General features: G+C 34.5%; 1 protein-coding gene across 18 annotated transcripts in view; it reads left to right on the forward strand.

Moving 5' to 3' along the window:
- The window catches only part of PTPRD (protein tyrosine phosphatase, receptor type D), a 396,821-nt gene that overhangs the window by 265,896 nt on the left and 108,786 nt on the right, over positions 1-22,139 (forward strand). For 10 of the 18 annotated variants that reach the window (XM_023535084.1, XM_023535086.1, XM_023535085.1 and 7 more), the window contains 3 exons: positions 9,511-9,623; positions 20,342-20,383; positions 20,889-20,986. In XM_023535084.1, coding sequence (XP_023390852.1) covers positions 9,511-9,623; positions 20,342-20,383; positions 20,889-20,986 — 253 coding nt within the window. The remainder of the gene's footprint in view (positions 1-9,510; positions 9,624-20,341; positions 20,384-20,888; positions 20,987-22,139) is intronic. The other 8 variants (XM_023535089.1, XM_023535091.1, XM_023535095.1 and 5 more) reach the window with 1 other exon arrangement.

Here is a 22,139-nt window from a genome sequence, read left to right on the forward strand (position 1 = left end):
GCTTAGTCAGTTGGAATGGAAAACATTAGTAATTCTTCTTCCCCTAAATCCTTTTGACTTAAAATTATATAATTATAATATTATAAATATATAAAATTTTAAATATTAACATATATAATCTCTTAGAGCGACTAAATTCTGAATTATCTCTTTACATCCATCTTTTTCTTCTGATTCACATTTTATTTCAAGAAACTTTAATCTGTGTTTCCATTTTCCTTTGTAGTGTGTCATCTTTCAGAAACTCTTTGAAAATGATATCGTCTCTCAACTATAGAATAGCTTCTCTCTCCCTTTCTCTCCATTCCTCCCTCCCCCTTTCTCTCTCCCTTTCTCAGTTTTCCACCTCTCTCTCTCTCTCCTAATCTTGACCTTCAAAATCAGATAAGAATGTCTTCATTAGATTCTTGCTTACATGCTTAATCTGATAATCTTATTTCCATGATTTCTTTTTCCTATCCATATAGCTTCCTTCATTAATTATTTCTACCTGTATTCCATTGTTAAATATGTCCTGAAATAGCCTTTACTTTTTTTATATAACTTCTCCTGACTCAAAAAAATATCCTTCAAGACATTTCTCCTTTGAAAAACTTTCACTTATGAAGCTGCATTTCATATTATTCTAGTATGAAGAGAAATTTAAGGGGGGGGGGAAATGACAAATTAAAAAAAACTCATAACCATAATTTATTAAATCGCCTATCTTATTTTAGAGCTAGAAAGAAATGAAAGAAACATCCCTCCTTTTTTTTTCTGATCACTGCCATCACTCAATTGCCATAAAATAGCTAAAAAAGCATGTGATTGAAGGCCAGAATCTCCTCTTAGTTGATTGTTTCAGTCTTCCAATCCCAATCCTCATCTTACTGTGTATGGTAAGGAGCCCAGTTGTATTTTTGATTGCCTCTGTCTTGTGTAAGAGATAAGAGCAGGAAACGAGATAGCCACAACTCCAGAACAACAGCTGATCACGTGTGAACCCTAGCAGGAGCTGGTACCCTTTGCTATTCATGTGCTGCACTTATTACCAGAAGAGAATACAATAATTAGAAAGCAAAAGAAGAATTAGAATTGTTTTTTGGTGAAATATTTATTTAGGTCATCACATCCCACTGTGAAAGTCAGTTCAGAAAACAAATGTTTACTGACAGTTGTATCACATCACATGCCATTTTGGGATTATTTAAAATGGACCAAATGCTTGCCTTATTTTTTAAAGTACTGTTTCAATCAGATATATCTAACTGTCCTTAAGTCATGCCACTTAACAGAGATGTGCATGGGATTTGTGAATCAGTTATGTAAATGAAGAAATAGGATTATAACCTTGATAATTTTTAAGATTTATAATTAAATTTTCCTTTCTTCATTTGCATATGTTTGGAAAAATCAACTTAGTTATAATTTTTCTCTAATCCTGCAAAAAGAGCCATCATATTTAAAGGTTTTATGACAGTTAAAATAGTCGCATTTTAGTGTGTGCATATGTAAGCATCGTCTAATGCAATTGTTGGAAGATGCACACATCCTCGAATGCTAAGTATATTTAGCTAACCATCTGAAGGCCCATGAAGCATTTCTGAAATAGAAATGCTTGCTTCAGCAGTAAAGAACATTCCTGACTTGAAATTCAAGTAGATCCAAGAATGTCCTTCTTGATTATCATGAGGCAGTTCAAGAGGAAATCTGTAGGCGATGAATAGTGTGTTTATAGCTTGGATTCTGAGTAGTTAATTATGTTGTAAAAACTTCATCCCTTTTAGATGCCTTTCAGTTTATACATAAGTTGTTGGAATTGAGTTTATTATTATCATTATTATTTTTATTATTATTACTATTATTAAAGTATTTCACTTTGTGTATATAAATAATTTTTGAGTAAGAAATGAGCATGAAATATTGTTGACTCATAATCTTGATAATTCTGTTTATCATATATGACTTATAAGACTACTTGTGTCTGGAGTAGATCTGTGGCTGTGGATGGTTTGTCCATATAAAACTAAGGAGACTTTTAGTCTTATTCTTATTATTACATTAATGTGGAAGTAGTACACTCTTTTATCTGATATTGTATTCATTTGACTTTGTTTTTAATCTAGTAACTTGAAAAGATATAATACATTATAATCAATGCCAAAACAATGTCATTAAGACTTCGTAAGTGTCCTAAAATAACTTCTGAATACATCAGAAAATTGCATTATGCTTGGTAGTTCTTTAGTATTACAAATTATCTTGCACAATAATTTTTTTGAAAATTTGTACCCTCTATATAAAATGTACAATGATTTTAAAATGTAAAATGCAGAGATATGATGGTAGTAAGGTTTCGAAAAACACTAGGCTAGGTTTAGAAAAGTTGAGTTCAAGTCTCAGTTCTGTGACTAACCGGTGATATGGAGTAGAAAATCATGCTAACACCCTGGGCCTCAATTTCCTCATTTATAAAATAAATAGGTAGATAATTAAATCTTTTAAAGAAAATTTTCTATAATGAAAACATCAAAAACCAAATAATAGAATTAATACTATAGTATTTCTGCCCCCATAGTTATATGTGTGTTTTTTGAATATGACTCTGGATTCCCCTTCACACCCCACCCCCTGCCCACCAAACAGATATGAAATCCTAAAGTAATTGCTCTCAAATAATAACCTACCCTGTGCATCTGTTACATAAGTAAAGTATTTCAGTCATTAGTTGTAGGAATTGTTCATATAGAAAATATTTAATAATAAAATGTTAACCTGAATCTATGGAAAAGCATTTCATGAGGGATGAAAAGTGTTTACTATGTACTATGAAAAAACAGAAAATATGGATTAGGATGCTGGAAAGATCTAAGGCTCAGTCTAGACAAATTAACATCCTTGAATAGTAATAGTCTAAACTGAATGGATACTGTAGAGAGTAAATCATTTTCATCCCCACCAGCCTTTTATGTGTGAAGGTCATGAGATAGATGTGACTAAAATATAGACTTCAGCCTTTCCCAGATCCAACTGGCTCTCTGTGGACTTTACCTCTGTAGTCTTCTCTTTTTGTAGCAACCCTACACGTATTTACAAGCTGTCGTAAAAGAAAGAAATACAGATCAGAGTATTTTGAGATGTGAAGAAATATTCTGCCATATCCAACCACACCGGACAGTCCTGCCTTTGAGGAAGTCCTTCCCTAAGCCTGGAACATGTTTTCTCTCTCCACTTGGCCTAGCTAGCTCTAACTCACCCTTTAGAGAGAAGCTAAGATGCCACCTATTATATAAAAAGCCTGTCTTGGTGCTTCCCTCTTGTCCTTTCCTCTCTATCAGTTCAGGCTGCTTTACGGTCTCCTTTTCTATGCTCTTAGAGCACTTTCTACTTAACCTATATCATAGAACTTACCACATAACTAATTGCCCATTTTTTCTTGACTTCCTTGCTGCCACCATAGTGTAGGTCAAGGACTGTGTCCTATTCCTCATTGTACTCCTTGTGCCTATTAGGGTACATTGCGCATAGGGATAATGAATGATCAAATTTATATAAGCCAAATGTTGTAAAACTGTCTTCTCTCCACTCGTTTACTCCATCTCTCAGTGTTGCCTTTATCTTGGCTGGCAAGAGCTATAATAAAACTCTCAGCCAATTTAAATATACTTGTTCCAAAAGCCTTCAAACTTAGACATTTGCACCAAATACATACCCATTTGTGTGGTGAGGCTGCCATTTCTGTGAAAGAGGGAGTGAATTTCACAATATCCATTTGTTCATCTAAATATCAACAACCTTTTAGTACACAAAGCTGGTAATTCACTAAATGGTTCTCTTCCATCCAGAGGAACAAATTTTCCTACAGCTGAGTCACTGATGACCTCACTAATTTAAAAATGAGTACGTTAGAAACATATATGTAGGATTTTTTGAAACCTGGCACTACCAGGTAAATTACTTGAAAATAAAGAAAAGATTTAACTACTATGTTTGATATCATTTTCATGATTCATTTTGTATATATGTTTGTACAATTAAAATGTGGCTTTTGTATTTCTGAAAAGAGATGGACTAAATTATCTCAAAGCCAGATACTCTAGCGACATGAGTGTATATTTTATTGCCATTAAGGTAGACTTTGAACCTTTATTTTTATAATTGAGAAGTCATGAGATACTTTGCAGTTTGCCTCAACATGAAGATTGTTTAGATTCTTTTCAGAATATATTCTGCATAAAGAACATGGTTATTTAAACAGTCCAACCATTATCTATCATAGATGAAAGTGTCTATAAGCATGAGCTAAGTGTGTTCACAGACAGCAGCACCTCTTTGACTAGGAAAATATCTGTCATGTCAATTGGTAGTAACTAAATATTTTTCTGGATTAGCACACTATATAGATAGATTATGCTCTGTAGATTTACAATGATGAGTATTACTTTTTCTGAAACTGAAAACGTATTTAATATTTTATTTAAAAAAAGATTTCTGATCACCTTACTTATCAAAAGGTGTTCAAAGAAATCATTTTTGCCACTTTGTTACCTCAAGGTGTATTATACAGTTGTACAAATTTTTGTGCAGTTCAACGCAGTTTAAAAGTATTTTGTATTGTTAAGGGAATAATCTACTTCTTAGCTGAGAGCTCTTTATTTTAAATGAACAAATTTTTTATATGGAATAATGTATTTCCATTAAGTACATTAGTAGTTTCCTTATGGCATGTTTTGTAAAAATCAAATTATATCTCTACCATCAAATACTTCTGGAAATATAATTGTTCATGGCAGTATTTTGTAAACTGATGGACAAAAGCGAGTGTGACATTAACACACACACACACACACACACACACAAAACCCTGTTTATTTAGAGATGCACACTCATGCCCTCCATTTACTTCATAATTAGAGGCCTTTAAATATTTTGATTATACTGTCATTTCCTAATGTGTGTTAGTTATGTGTCCCAATCTGTAAGCACTGTTAAATCTTGGTTGTCATGGTTACTCTTGTTACCATTGGCCAACTAACATTTAGCCTTTCTTTTTCTTTTTTCTTTTTCTTTCTTTCTTTCTTTTTTTTTTTTTTTTTGCTGCATTAAAATGGAGCAGTAAACCTGACAGGTGAGGAATAGAGAATAAACCCCTTCAATGCTCAGTAAGAAAAAAATAAGATCTGGGTAGACTTTGGAGGTATTGAGGGGGTGAGGGTGGAGGGTGGATGTAAAAGACGATACTTGACAAGTAGAAGATGGATAAAGCTAACATATATAAAATAATTTTGATATTAAAATGATTCTGGGAGAAAAAAAGTTTACATAAAAAGATAAAACAGATTATTTAAAGCTAAACTTAGAAGGTAGTAAAACCATTATCTGTGTTTTGTGTGTTGTTAAGGTTAAATGAGCATTTTTATGTGTTAACATGTCTGCAGAAGTGAAATGTGAGGTGTCCTCTAAGCTGTTTTGTTTTGTTTAGATCAGTTTTCAAGTTTGATCTCTGGTCACCTCTTAAAACAGGAATACTAGCTCGTTCACACTCTGCAAATATTGCTGGCATTGTCTTAGTGAAAACTCTTATGTAATTCCAAATTATTTTCCATGTCTTCCACCTTTGAGTAATAACAGTAATAGTAGCGATAATAATAACAATAATAATAATAGCTATACTGTGTGATTATTGACTGGTTATAATCTAACTTCCTTGTTTTCTTATTCATATCTCTCTATAAATGTATATCTATATTGATACATAAATATAAATTCCTTTTTAAAATTAAACTGAGAAAAAGATCTCAGTGCTCATCTAACCTGCCTTCCTCCCAGTGTCGTATTCTAGTGTTTCTCAAAGACTGGTCCTTGGATCAGTAGCATCGGCAACTTCATAGATATACAGGATCTTGCCCCACTCCATCCCAGACCTACTGAATCAGAAACTGGGCATTAGTCCAGCAACCAGTAGTTTAACAAGCCCTCCCAGGTGATTCTAAAGTTTGAGGATTACTGCCGCTTTATTTTTCCTAAAATTAACACTGGTCAGCAAGCTTAACTATACTTTTATTGATATAGAGCTACTACCTCTGTGAGGGTCCTTTTTATTTCTGTATTTTATGTCCTTAGTTATTAATTCAGCTGAAAAACACGTATAAAACAGATTTGTCTTCCAGTCAAAAGAAAAAACACTTTGTATCCATTCAGTATACTCAGAAATCTACCATCCTATTGAACGCTGTCCACATTTCACAACCTCATCACTGCCTTCTAGCTCTGTTAAGAGAGTTGGCCCAAAACTTAGATATCATCTTCTAACCCTCTTCTCAATTTCATAAGTGAAAAAATTGAGAATGTCTGTAGTTGACTTACCCAAGGAGATACATACCAATAGTGGCAGAGTTGGGTTATAGTTTAATGGTGTCAGGATTGTGAAGTGTTTGAACCAATACCTTTGTATATTCATAGTAGAGATTTCAAATAAATCTATTTCTTCCAAAAGCCTGTACCCATAAGTCTGAATATCTTTGTTCCAAGTAAATAGATTTGATCTTCCACACAATCTTCCTTTGTTCTTGCTTTTCGCTTTACCCCTAGATGAGAATCAGGTGAGAATAAGTAAATATAAAACACCCCTTAAACCACAGAGAAGCATTTTTGTTGCACATTATTAACATCACAAACACATGTTTTTATACTATTAGCAGTTTCTGCTATGTCTGAAATGTCATTTGATCTTCTATTTTCTTTTCACCCACATAGCTCCTGTACATGGTAGATACTTCTCACTTAGAGAAATAAAGTTACACTGGGGCTTTACATTCTTAATAGAAAAAAATAAAAGAGCAAGACAAAATTTACAATCCATTTCTATGCACCATTCTTTGCTTTTTTTCTAGTTTAAGATGAGAATAATGAAACCTCTGGAAACAGAAAAATGTTACTACTTACTTTCATATTGGACCTGATTTAAATTGTTATATGCCATTCAAAACTTTACAACAGTAAATTCAATTTTGAAAGCTCTTTAGTATTATTACTGATGATAGCCAAACGCGGCATCTTGCAGACCTTTCTTAGAAATTCTTTCCATTAGAAAACAACCATTTTAGCACATTTCAATTTTAAAATAATGTGCTAAGAGTAGGGGCAGCCAGAACTATCCATGCTGTGATCATCAAAATGAAACTAAACAAATTTAAACAGCTGGTTTTCTTAGATGGCTAGGATTTTTGGATTCTAAGATCTTGGAGGTCATTTTATTTGAACAGATAAAGTGAGGGAGTTGTTAAATGTCAGGGCATTCCTCTCAATTTATTACAAGTATGAATTCTAATTTTCTTTCACGCTCTGGGTTTTCCAAGACTCATCTGGGCGACAAGATGTGATTTTCAGCTTTCCTGGTACCAGAGAAACTGACTTCACTGAAATTTTTAGAGAGTATGCTTTTCTGTCCCTGTGTCAGTGTCATTTAGCCTGGCCTCAGTTGAAAAGACGATAAGGAGGATGTTCTACTTTACCTGCAAGAGGAGAATAGTTTCTGTGCCCAGATATTTCTACTTTTGGTTTCCACAATCCTGCAACAATGACAGTAGAGCCACTTTGAGAAAGGATAAAAATCCAGGTTTTAGTCATCTGTGCCAACTTGTGTGAAAAGACCAAAACCTGACAAGGGCCACAGGGATGATTTGAAGTGAGAAGACCAACCATGTATTTGTTACACGTGGGGATGATTGGCGAGCCTGCACTCAAAGACATTTTACTAACCCTTTTAGATTTTATATCTTTGGTGGTAAAATAAATCTGTCGATGCTGTGAGGCAAATAGCCCCAGCATAAACACAGTGATATTGTCTACTCTGAAACTTGTCATCATATCCTTCTTCTGAGCCCCTCTTTCTCTTCCTTCTCATATCTTTTTTCGCCAGCCCTCCATCTCTTTTCTTCTCATCTTACACTCCATACAACTGGAGCTACCGGGACTTTTGGCACACCTCCACTTTACTGCTTTTCTCTGATTGGTAGTATAGCTTGGCAGTATATTCTGTCCTCTGACTGTGCCTGACACCTTTAGGTTGAAACAGGAAGTCAGAAGACAGGGTAATCCAAAGTTCTAAGAGAATAAGTTGTCTAGTAAGACTCACCCCCCAAAATGTACTTCAGCATCCATGTTTTGCCAAAGGTATCGCACTTGAGCAAATCAAGTGTATTTGCCCTTTGCATTCATCTTCCCTTCATCCCCTGGTTAGTGTTATTTTACACAGATGAGCAGAGTTGAGAAGAAAGACTATTTAACAGGAGCCCTCTGGCTAACCGTTGAACAACCTGGGTGACACTGAATGAGAGCCCATTATCACAGGAACACATAGAAGCTATCCCACAGTCATACTGAAAAGAGGAAAGGAGAGTTCATATACAATTTGCTCCACCTCTGTCCTTGAATTAGAATGCTTTGAGCAGGGGTGAGATGCTAGGATTATGACTCTAGCCTGGAGATGGATGGGATCAGTATTTGGAATAAAACACTGTTTGAAAGAAGCATCCATTTGTTAAGTGAATTTTTAATCTAAATTAGCCTAAAAGGAAAAAGTTAGGTACCACTCTGATCATTTGAGTTTGAAAAAAAATAGTAATAAAGAAATCTTAGGGGCAAAAACACTGACATTTCTTAAATAGACATTTGTTTAAATTATATTATGATACTTTAAGAGTAATAAAATTAATAGATAGCAATTAAAAGAGATTAAATGAATTATGTGAAGAATTTAAAACATGACATTGTTAATGGTTGATATATCTTGAATGCTCAATAGAAGATTGGGACTACTCACCAGGTGAAATTACTTTTTCTCCAATCTTCTCTGATAGATTTTTCACTAACAAAACATTAATCATAGGTAGCTTAACACCATAAATAGCCAACACTATTTTTTTTAAATTTGAATTTGAAAGAGAAAGTGGACAGTGGTCTTGTGTGGTCCCAATTCTCCTTCTAAGTATTAAGCTGACTTGGAATCTCAGATATGTACTTGCTGTATTTATCTGCCTTATGAGAAAATTCAATGCAGGTCGACTTTGTAGCCACCAGTTTTATATTCTTAAGAGAAATGGGGACAGATTTCAATGTTCAGCTTGAGGTCCAATACTTTCAGAGCTTTTCTCTATGATAACAATAATCTTATTGACTATGGAATTCCTCTATCCTGGTCCTCACAAGTAGAACTAGTAGATAAGTGAGAATAACTGAGCAAAGATCCAAACATATTTCACCAACATTCCCGTAAAGCCTAAAGGCAGAGTCACTGAATTGTTTAATTCTGGAGCTGAAAGAGTACTTTGAGATCATCCACTTAAATAAAAATTTTTGACCTGAGGAAATACTGTAGGCCAAGAGAGGGAAAGCAGCCTGAACGAGGTCACGAAGGGAGGCCATCAAAGTTTGAAAACTACAAGTTAGGGGTGAGGCATGACTCTCTGCTTTTTAAATTTGTTCCATTCATGTCTTTTTTGTTCTTAAATTTTTACTTTCTCCCTATAGGAAGAGGGCAGAGTCCGACTCTAGAAAGAGCAGCATACCGAACAGTAAGGAGGTTCCTTCACACCATCCAACAGACCCTGTAGAACTGAGGCGCCTTAATTTTCAAACGCCAGGTAAGAGACATGACTCGTCTTGTTCATAATACGGTCTTCACTGAAATTTTTATAGCCCAGTTGATGTTGCCTTGAGAGATGAATGCATCACTTTATTTCAAACAATTTTGTGCATCTTCCTCTTTTATTTTAATATTAGACACTTGCCAAAACATAAGTCTTGAAAAGAAATTAAGCTCGTTGTGCAAATTTGAGGTAGGGTGGAGAAGAGAAAAAAATTGTAATTCTCTTTCAAATTTTGGACAAACCATGGTCTTATAAGAATGCCACATATATGGCTTAATACAGTTATTATTTTCTATGACATCTACCTGGAAAGAATTGAGTTCTCATACAGTTAATGAATAGATAGGCGGATGAATGTTACATCACCTGACCTATTTGGAAAGAATATATTCTATATCTTTCTATTAATTTGTGTCTATGTTACTCTAAAAGAAAGGGGGAGAGAGGGAAGGAAGAGTAGCCAGAAGGAGTAAGGGAAGGATAGAGAAAGGGAAAGAAACAAAATGAAGCAAATATTTATATCTTTTTAAATATTACATATACTGAATCTCACTGACCAATTCAGGATTCTTCCTGGGGAGACATGCAGAGTGGCTGAGAATAAGAAATATATGCTTGTTTCTTAAAAAACATTGAATGCTTCAACGGAGGAAAAATATTATTCTCGCTGAGGAGCATTTAGTACAGTATTGTTAATTCAAGCCTAGTATACTGTCTTTTAAATAAATCTTGTTTGTACCAAATGAATGGCAAGTAATGAATGGCAAAGAGAAGCAAAAACATAAAACCGAGTGGCACTGTCTTAATACCTAGTGGCGATGAACACAGTAAAAAGCTGATCTAAGAAATCTGTTTTATTAAAATTTGGTTGCAGTATTGTACCCCCAATTGTTGGGATGTTTTCTGTGTGTGAGTGTGTCAAATGGATGTTCTAGCTCACGGTATGATACACCACAGATTTATGAAGCTACACATTTGCAATGAATTGCTTTGAATTTAAAATACATGGTTTATTGTATTGAGCATATTTTCTCTTTCACATGTAAATATGTCATAGTAACTGGTAACTATTCAGTCGAAAGAAGTGTCTGGCATTTTCAAAGTGGCTATACAAATCATCAAAAATGTACTTTGTTTAAATTCTATCTTAAATGAGGTTAGACTTTTAAAAATGTATTTTTTTTTTAAAGCAAAGTATACTTCATCAGCATGACAGGTAGAAATTTCCTGTATACATATTTTTAAAAAGACTGATCAATGTAGACTGTGCACACGTGCACGATGACTGAACAGACTTTTGTAGTCCTCCCAAATCACTATGTTCTCTTGGATGTCGCCTGCTAGGTGCTCCATTAAGGCAACTTGATATGAATTGAGTAGTAAAGCTCTTTATTTCAGCACTTTCTTTAAATAGTCGAGCATTGATCTTCTCAGGCTATAGGCAACTTCTTAATAAAGGACCCAGGAATTCATGTACTTTTATATTTAACTAAACCAATGTACAGAGGATCTGAAAGCCACAAAAATAATTTACCACATGATTTCTCTCATATGTTGCCTCATCACTCTTTACAAGAGTAGCACATAGTAGAAACAGAGAAAATGATTGTGCTTCTCAGTACCTTGCTGCTCAGCACTGCCCCAGCCTCCTCTGGCTTCTGTGTACAGTGTAATCTGTATTGGAAATAACCTTGATCTTGCAGCAGAGACAGAAGCATACTACAAGATTGAGTGGAAAGGCAAATTAGCCCCCAAAGAAGAAAGCCAATGGGAGTTCTATCCCTCACCACCTCCAGCACCAGCAGAGAATGTTCCTGGGCATAAATGTGAAACATGAATGGGAACTGTGTAGGAAGGATTGTTAGCAGAATGCAGGTGACTATAAGAAATGGAATAGAAATGTCTTCAGCCGAGAAACCTCCATCACGTGTACTTCTCACTTTTATGAGTAATTTTGCGAATATGGCCAAACCCAAGAATTCTATTAAGAATCTAATTTTCCTAGTGTGTGTGGAAATATTAGACCCATTTATAGAGAGAACTTATTAAAATACATATAAGTCACTGGAAAGGAGAATGAGGGTTACATTTGAAGTGACATTGCTTGTATCACCAATGGCTTTGCAAAATTAAAATGAGAATTTAAGTTTATAAAAAGGTATCATTTAACTAAGCTTAGACTTATCACCTCAAGTGGGTAATAAAATGAAGTGGGCAAAATGGATAAAGAAGAAGAAAGGAAATTTAGGAGAGGAAGAGAATAGAACAGAAGAAAGTGTCCTCAGATCCTAGCACATCTGTTCACTCAGGAAGCCTTATATTGTGCCTTTTAGCTCAGATAAGCGATCTACTTAAACATGATTTATTGAAATAATCTATTTGCCTCCCAAGCTCTATACTGTGGCCTGCTGTCCTAAAAGTTGGACCAGTTTACAAAGGAAGTAAACTTAGCTGTTAGTGTGAAATTCATAGTAATGTGACCATTTGCTTCAGCCTGTATGGATTCCAGCCAGTGGCTGTGAATTACCTTAATTACTTGCCAATAAGATGAGAGCAGAAAGTAGGATTGCTAACCAAGGAACTTTTTTGTGCTTTTTCCTCTCCTCTAACTCACAGATAATGAAGGTCTCTCCTAAGCGATGGAATAAAATGACCCTTTTCCAGGTGTTACATAGCAAGTGATATGGATTTTAAACAAAAAAATTTACCTTTCACTATCTGAAATGTGCTTTCATATATATCAAAACTCTTAATGTATAATTACTTATCCATAAACATAAAATTTGACACTACTTATTAATGGTTTGCATAAGTAGAGAATTAATCATCCATATATTCATTTCAAACAAATGACTTTCAATGAAATCAGAAACCTGTGATTTATATAACCAGCCCCTAGCGCAGAACTTGTTCATGAAAGCAAATTGATTTCTACTTCTTATGGGACTGTTGTGGATGATAAAAATACCAAACAACACCATTTGAAATTCAGTAGTTATTTCAGAAGGTAAAGAAAACTTTGCTTAGTTTACAAATTCTGTAACTTCTACTTTCCTTTAAAAAAAAATCTTGTGAATGAAAAATCTACTTACTTTTTATTCTTATTGGAGAGTCTAGATTTAAGGAGGCAGATTTGCCCCCTCACTTCTGCCTTGTATTCAAAAGGTAGTGGAATATACATTTCAGGTTTCATATAAATGCAGTATTGCGACAGTTTTAAGTACTTAAAGAACTGTACCCTTCACTGCAGTACCACAAACACACCTGTCTCTAGGTCAGGAAAAGGAGAAGGTCAAAATTTTATCCACTGTCTCTCAGCTAAGGCACAAAATGAAGACAGAAAAGCCTGTTGTTTTCTGGATAACCATCTTTGTGAGGTTTAGGATGTGGAGAGAACATTGCTTCAGCACGCTTTTCGAATTTTGGATGGCGATCAAGTCAGTGTCAGTGAAACCGTGTTCAAGCACCTAAATAGGGCGAGGAAGTCTCACACTTCCCCCTGGTACAATTGCTTGTAGCTGTTTTCCCTGAATATGTTTATCTGTCCTTTAGGTTCAGATGTCAGTATACAGCCAAGTTATATTTAGAACCCAATCTACCTGATCTCTTGAAAGACTTTGGTTTGAAACAATAACTCATTAATTATCGTCATATGGCGTCAGTCAGAACTAGTGTGGTACATGCAACTGAAGTGTCATTACTCTGTCAAAAGTAAAACAGAGACCTAAATGTAAAAGAAAGTGTCATTAGCTAAGGTTAGACTGATCACTTCAAATGGATAATTGAATAAATTGGGGAAAAATCAGAAAAAGAAGGAAGAGATGTAGTAGAAAAACTAGAATTAACTGCTGATCAAGTTTTACAAGTCTTTAAGATCTGTAGAAGAAAGGAAGAAAATATTTATAAAAGATGCTTTTAAAGAGAACCTCCACTAAGCCTCACACATCTTTGTGGGCAGGACGCATTAGGATGCTTGATAGCTGAGTTACACATAAACAAAAGTGAACTATATATATCCATTTGCTTAGGTTGGGAGGAAAGTTTTTCTTTTCTCCTTTTTAAAAAAATTTTCAAGTTATTTTATGACTGCTCCCCCCATATCTTTTTGTTATTAATTACAAAAACAACACATGTTTATTGGGGTATTTTTGTAAAATATTAAGCTTGTAAACCATTGTACATAAGTGTGGCTACACATATGTTCATTATCTTACTTAAATTTTTGTATGCTTGAAATTTTTCATTAGTTGGAAAAGTCCAAAAGAAAAGCAATTTTAAAAAACAAAATTTACTCTTTATCCCACCACTTTCCATTTTTTTATCTGACATGTTTAAAATTAAAAGTAAAAGATTTCCTATAACTATTTCAATTTTAACTTCAAGAAATATCTACCATATACAGCTCTATGCATATTCTTCCAGATTTTATTTATGTGTGTGTGTGTGTGTGTGTGTGTGTGTACACAGTTCTTTAAATAATAAAATACATAGCAGGTGTATAGATATACAGATAGATGCATTTACATAAAATTTCCTGTTTTAACATTTAACTATATAAAAATAGACCTTTTTGCAAGTTGTTGTACTAAATTATATCTCCTTTTTAACAACTGGTGGTATTCTGTTCTACAGATGTCACAAACGTATGGGCTCATTCCTTATTAATGAGGCTAACTTATACCCTATGTTTTGCTCTTGCAAATAATACTGAAATGAGAAATATTGGGCCCACATCTTTTCACATCTTTTTTGTTACTTTCGAGTGTTATATACCTGGAAGTGTGATTGCAGGGTTGTAGGGTAGGCACATCTACCATTTTGAGAGACTGCCAATTACAGATATTTTTGAGATATTGTTAAAAGCCCTTACTTACAGTGTAGCCCTTCTGGGCCATGGTCTCTAGAATTGGACAAAATGACTATGATAAATGTAATAGTGTCAAAAGATGGTGATGTATAAGAAAATCAAAGAAATTGCTAATATGTGTTCATATTTCTACTTTTTCCCAACAAAGAAATTTAGAAATTCAACATCTCAGATAAATACACTTTCTTTCTAGCACGAAGAAAAAAGTATAAGGGAACACGTAACTAATAGCATCGTATGGTGCACCAGTCAGCACAGCAACTGGTGGACTTCAAAAGCTCTTGGCATATCTCTTTTGATCTATTAGTACTCTTAATTTGATCAATCCTAACAAGATCCATTTTTTATATACTCGTTTATCTTCATATTTTATATTGTACTGTAAGAAACTTAAGTATACAACTTAAGTTAAGAACAACTTAGGTTAAGAATACCCTGTGTAACTTAGGTTAAGAATACCCTATGTACTCTTTGTATTCTAGACTTCAAAAATTTGGTTCATTGAATCTAAATGGTAAATTTATGTTATAATGTAACATGACTTATTCAAATTCTGCACTTTGTGAAATTCTAAATGAAAAATGAATTTTCATTATGCTATCCAGTACTTAACCTGAAAAATCACTCTCACTGTATCATTCCCTTAATGTTGATCCCAGTTATAGATTAAGTCAGATTGTCATGGTTTTACCAAAAAGCAATTATACCTTATAGATCAATGTTCTCTTTTGTCTTTAACTCATCATTTGTGAGACAAATTATAATCACAGAGTGTTTGTATTCCATTCAGGGTATTCTAAATCGTGCACACATTATGTTAAAATTTGACAAATATTTCATAAACTAAGTTTCTCTCTCTGACTTAATTCAATTAAGTGCACTTTTGATAGGACTACAGTTACTGATTTGATGAACAAATTAGTTTCTTCTCATTCCATGACCAAGAACTATTCTCCAGTCTTTATCACAATTTGCTGAAAAGAAAACCATGAAGAGAGAACTACTGAGTTGTCACATATACAGTAGTAAAAAGAAAAATCATTTAAAAGATAATCCACCACTATTAGTGACCTCCAAAACTCTCATTTGCAAAATAGTTGTAATGTTGTAAAGTGCCTATTGGCATTTAATGCAAAAAACATGTGAAAATAAAGTAAGTATTGGATAAACATTTCTCTATAGATAAAAAATAATTTGAAGCATACTTTTGATTATATTACTGACAGTAAAATATGACAGAAAAATTTAAAAGCAAAAACACTGTAAATTAGGAATTTGTAAAAATTTCTGCCAGATAGTACTGTAGTTTTTAACATTTTGAAAGCATACCTTTAGCACATGTTTTTTGTAGAAGCACACAATATTTTGACAAGAAATAACTGGAAAATACAGTTATGTGTCTAAGCTCCCTATACCTCTTCCCTACCACCAAAAGAGACATACCTTACAAAAAGAAGCTGTTATATTATTGACACATTCTGAAACTGCAGATGGTTTATGATCTCTGTATTGCTGTGTAGATAGCCCAGTCTCACAGGCCCATATTTATGTGCATGTTATCGTTCTTCCAGGGTGTTTAATGATTTAAGAGATAGCATAGCTTAATGAGAAGTGCCCAGAATGAGAAGTGACAAGGTCTGCTATCAAATCCCCACGCAGCTATGGTTTTACTGATAATGATGACTTTGATCGAGTCCTTTTAATCCATCTGAACTTCATTTTTCTAGTTAGTAAAATTAACGGGGTCTGAGAAGAGGGCAAAATAGATAAACCCACAGATCAGAGGGTGGCCTATATGAAAAGTATCATTGTCGTATCCCCTTCACAACACTTGGTGTCCATCCCATTGCCTTGTGGCTGCAAGCATGCAGTCTGTCACTCTCAACCTTCTTTGATTTTAATTCATACACACAAAAGGAATATTTTGCTCTTTTAAAACAGAGGTCACAATCCGTTAGCCAAATGTGGTCTTTGAGCCCCACTGGGTTCCAACAATTTTCAGAGTCAACAGTGAAAACTGAGGAAACATCACAAAATCTAGGTTTTCAGTTGCTATTGAAAACCTGAAAAGTCTCACCCTCGTGGCTCTGCAGTACCACTTGGAAAATATCTGCTAGAACCGAGTAGTTTCACCCTTCTGGAAGTTCTCTACAGCCTACATCACCCCTAAAGATGACTCTAACATTGAGCCTGAATGTTAGTTGCCATTTTATCTTATGGTTATTGTTATTTTTCATATAATAGAAACATTTTTTTTTCTTTCAGTGGAGATTAAAAGTGGATAAATGAAAGACAGCCCTAGATGGCTATTTGAGAGAAAATGGGGATGAGTGCATTTCTTTGTGAAAGTGTTTACTATGCAATACAGTACCTGGACATCTTCGGTGATTTACCTTATCAACCTGGCCCTTTCAGCCACTGGAGACTTTACCCCTGCTTTAGAAGATCATAACTGCCATTCTAGAAATATTGTAGTACAAAGATGCTGAAAACACTTATGACTGTTGTTTACTAGCCAGGCTAATACATACAAGTCATTTAACTTCTCTGGACTTCGGAATCCTCTTAAGTTCATGAAATGAAAATACTGGACTAAGTAATATCTAAGCCACCTCTCAGCTTAAAATGCTTTGATTTTAATGTTTTACTTCTATAAGGAAACCGCTATGACATTACTATCACAAATATGTACACTATTAAAAGTAGCTACTATGTTTTTCCTCCACTTCAGGCAGAATTTAGATACTGTATCTGTCGTTTTTCATGTTGACAGTGTATATTGAGGATATCATAGCTTCAAAATGAAAACTCTGCTCAGATTCAACATGTGCCTTTAAAATGTGCAATTGTAGCTTCGAACTGATGAGGTCATGACCCTGGCAAGTCCTCATCAGTTGTGAGCTGTACTTCAAGGTTTTTGCTTCTGATAATAGCTAAAGTACCAAAGCTTGCTAATGGAGAGTCAGAGCAGATTCAGGAGTAGCACCAGAAGAAAGCTGTTCTCATTCTCATAAATTCTGCTATGATTTTTGAATGAAGTAACTAAATAAATGGAGTTATCGGCGCTCTGTCAAGAATTCCCATAGGACTGAGAACTGTTATTGGGAACTTTAAAAATAAGTGTCTGGCTTCCACACCCAGAAATTCTGACTTAATTGGTCTAGTGTGCAGCCTGGAAAGAAGGAATTTTAAAGTACCTCAAGTGATGCTAATGTGAACACACTGGTCTAATAACAGCTTTGGTTTGTAGACTATGGACAATGACAACATAAAAGATTGAAAAGGTATAGTGAGGTCAACATCATAATTTTCTTAGCATGTATAGTTTTTCATTCAGAATATAACATACTTGATTATATCATATACAATTTTTTTCAACATTGGACAATGGAGAAGTTTGGGGGAGAATTATAAAACACTATTTTGTAGTAGATCTTTGGCGATGATTTTCTGATATTAGCTAAAGAGTTTCATGTTAGAGGATTTTCATCTCAGGTTTATTCTTTAGCATAATTTCTATGTTGCTACATGCTAGGACATCATAATATATTTTTTGGTTAGCTAAAAAAATGATATTAAACTTAAATAATTTGAAAAATAGGTAATTCAACTGCAGAAGAGTTTTTGATTTTGTAAAAAATAAAGCTTTACCACTCCTCAGAAAAGGTGCTATAATTTTTAGAACCCTTACATATGAACTACATCCAAGAGATCTTCTCTATTGTTCCATATATTCAGAAATCCTGTCTACATGTGGTAGAAATGAGAATTATAAAGAAGGAATCAGCTCCAGAATTTATCTAGTTCCATACTTTTACGCATAAGCAAATTGAAGTGCTTGATAACAAGTGATTTGTCCCTATTAACAGATGGCAGAACCAGAAGTAGAATGCGTGTCCAATACTCTAGTCTAAGATTCCTTCTCCTATACCATCAGATTCCCAAAAGTTCTCCCTTTTCTGCTAAACATCCATTCTGCCACTTTTACTTGTCCTAGAACTTTGGCGTAATATGATACACACTGACAAGTCTTAAATGATTCTTGAACTCTACAGTATCTTTGCATGTGATATATAGATCCTAGTTTAGAATGTAATGAGTCAGTGCAGGCTTGCTTGGATTTCTCTGTAATTAGTGTCCAAAGTAATACTTCCAGATCACGTGCCAGTGCATGCCAGAATTAAATATGTTGATCGCATCTTTGGTTGATTATTATGATCTTCTACTGCTGTTATACTAATACTTTTCCCATCTCCAACTGGCTTTACTTTTTGCAGCTTTGAGCAGTAATTCAGTCCCCTACGCCTCCCTGATTGGCTCTGTGTCCTCCCTCTCTAGCCAAACCACCACTCAGTCCATATATGATAATAACTCTCTCCCACGATTCGCTCGAAAAGGTCTAAACATCTTTGTCTCTATTATTTTCTCTGTTTAAGCACTGTAATGGATGTCCACATTATTCCATTTCCATTTCCCAATAAGTCTAGAGTCTCTTGTGCCTTTGCATTTCCATTCTTGTTATTGGGGGTGCCTCATCTGGATAAGATCACTTTAATTATCAGACCACTGTCACCCACCCACTCCCTGCAAAGAATGTAAATTAGTTCAATTCTACCATCTAAACGAATATGTTCCAGAAATGGACGCCAACATTTTGGTCCAAATGCATAATTATATCAGCAACAAAGAGTTTCTACTTCAAAAACTGACTCATTTTTATTGGATCTTTCATTAAGATTTTAACGGACTGGAAGCAGACCTTCATAGCCATGAATGCTAAAACATGAAAATTCACACCATTGTGCTAAAATGATGATCTAGAAGAAAAAAAAATAGTTTTCACTTACCAGAACCATTGAAAACTTGGCATTTGAGATAAAGGGACTTACTGGGTGACTTTCAATGATGGCATAATTTCTGAAATGCCCACCAAGTAATCACGTGTCATGTTGACTTATTGGTAACCATTCCACAGGCTGACACCCTCCAAAGAGTCCCAGAGACAGCCACATGTCAACATGGCTTCCAGTTTGAGCCCCTCCCTCATTCTTTTTCCACTTCAGAGGCTTCCCTGGGGGTATATGCTAGTTCAAGTTTTTCTAGCCCGCTGGAATTTGTATCTATATGACATGAATCAGCAATATTCTGTCAGGTTACTCTTAAGAAATTAATCTGAAAGAAATAAAATGCAAATCACATGAAAAGTAAAACATTGGGAGACACAGGAATCACCAAAATTAGCAGTGGATTATTTTTAATAGAATCTATGAAACTGATATATCTCCAGCTGGCAGACTGAACTAAGATGTGCCACTCCCTGTCACTGCTTTCTTTGTTTTTCCACTCTTTTTCCTTCCTTGTTCTTTCACTGTTTGCTCACTTTCCTGCATTCATTTTCCATTAGTGGACAAAGATGTTTACACCTGAAGTAGATTGTAGGTTTGTTGGGGGATGAATAACAGGACCTGGGTAAAAAGCCACAGAGCTGTTAGCATGGCCATTTATAAATGTCCAGGAGAAGGTTGCCACCCCAACCTCTACAATCTGCTACTAGTGGAAACATTTTTGAAATTTAGTTTGTTGTCTGATTTTGTCATCAGTGATTATTGTCTATGAGCTATGGTGCATGTCATTCTTTGCGTCCATGTTTGCATGTGAATGTCAATCACCTACAGGTTTGTGAAATATTAAAGCGATCTTAATCAAGTCACAATGTATAGTGAATTCTGTAAAAATTTGCTGTATTTTTATTAATCCTTTTAAAAAGTATATCAGACTATACATTTCATTTTTTTTAACAAATTCATTCTATTTTATTTTATTTACACCATCATTTCCTTTGCAGGTTCAGATGATTCCGGTTACCCTGGTAACCTTCATTCTTCAAGTTAGTTTTACTTGATTATGCATAAGTCACTTTATGTTTCCTATCAAGCTACTACTCTTTCCCTTTTAGGCCTTTCTCAGTGTCTGTTTTCTTAGTTCACTTTACACCATTTAATTCCACACAATTTCCATTTCACACAGTGCAGGAGAAGGAGTTTGAAATGACATAATAGTCATTACTCAAAGCAGAAGTTGACATCAAGCCTGACTGTCATTTTTCTCCGCTAGCTAACCGCATTGATTTATAGCACAATAACGCTTTCTTTTACACCAGGAGTGTTAGTTTGGGGATTATGCTTGGTGACTTTTCATTTGGCTACAAAATTCATCCTTCCAGAGCATGTCCTGCTTTGAGTAACCAAACTATCTGCCTGCTTCCTCACATAAAACATCTTTACTACTCACATATTTTCAGGCCATTTCTAACTATAGTATTTTCTATATTTTGAAATACTTAGCATCATTTTTATTTGTTTTCAAATGTGTTTCTTCTTTCCTTTTAATAGGTATGGCTAGTCATCCTCCAATACCTATCTTGGAACTTGCAGATCACATTGAAAGGTTGAAAGCAAACGACAACTTGAAGTTTTCCCAGGAATATGAGGTAATTCAGTGTGTTTATACTCGACAGTAATTTTAAAAGTTGTCCCCCTCGTTGTTTTGACTTTATTCTTGAAAATTAACTTTATCAGTGCTTTTTCTTTTAAATGTGACTCAGAATCAGATATAAATGCCTGCACAATCAGCATAGTAGTTGCACATTTAAATGGTGTTGAATGTTTTACATTTGTTCAGTGTTACTTAATGAGATTGATTATCTTTTCTAGTTTGAAGTTCATAGAATATACTGAATTAATAAGCTTCCCAGTGTACAAATGGGTGCCAAATACACTATTCATGTTGAGAATCCTCACTGAAAAAGAGATTATAGGGGACAAGTAGATTTCTCAGTATTCTTAATTTTACACTGCCTGAAAACTCTATAATGCTTGAGTACCTATACATGATATTACCCTTCAGTCTAAAATGATACTAGAGCTAATATTAAGATAGTCATATGTTCTCAGAAAGTTACCTGTTTCGGAGCAATGTAAACTGGTGCTGTAAAATTGCAGAATCTGTAAAGGTGCTGTGTGAATTCTTGATAAATGTGGAAAAAAAGTCTCCATAAATGTGCATGTGTTTGGATATTGTGGCATTTATCAAGCAGAAAGTTTTAAAATTGTTTATTTCTGATATTTCCCAAGAACAAGAGTACATAGTGAATTATTGATAACTGAACCATTATTATTCTTTTAGGCCAAGTTTAACTTAGCATAAGATTGAAATGTACAACTAAAATCTTGCAGTTGTTCTAAACAGCAAAGGTTGTTGAGTGACTGTAGTCCAAATTCTACCATACAGAATTTCTACTTATTTACTTAATAAGAATCTGTTACCTTTCATGGTTTCTGTTATATCAACATTAAATGAGGCTGTTGTACTAGAAGATCTCTTAATCCCTACCAGCTCGAACATTCTGTCCTATCACATTTGGTAAAAATTCTCTAAGAGGAGCCCCAATTTCATGTGACTAAAGGGGTATCGACTATATGAAGAAGCTCCATGTAAGAAAACAGGGAGCAATGGAGCCCGTGGCACTCTGGATATTTGCATGAACTTTGTAATGTCTTCAAATCTTCAAATTTTCATTATTTTAAATCACCGTGGTGGGTAAGCAAAACATATATGTAGCTCCATACCCCTCCACCCTTGAC

This window comes from Pteropus vampyrus, unplaced genomic scaffold (assembly GCF_000151845.1).
Source record: "Pteropus vampyrus isolate Shadow unplaced genomic scaffold, Pvam_2.0 Scaffold136, whole genome shotgun sequence".
NCBI classification, from domain to species: domain Eukaryota; kingdom Metazoa; phylum Chordata; class Mammalia; order Chiroptera; family Pteropodidae; genus Pteropus; species Pteropus vampyrus.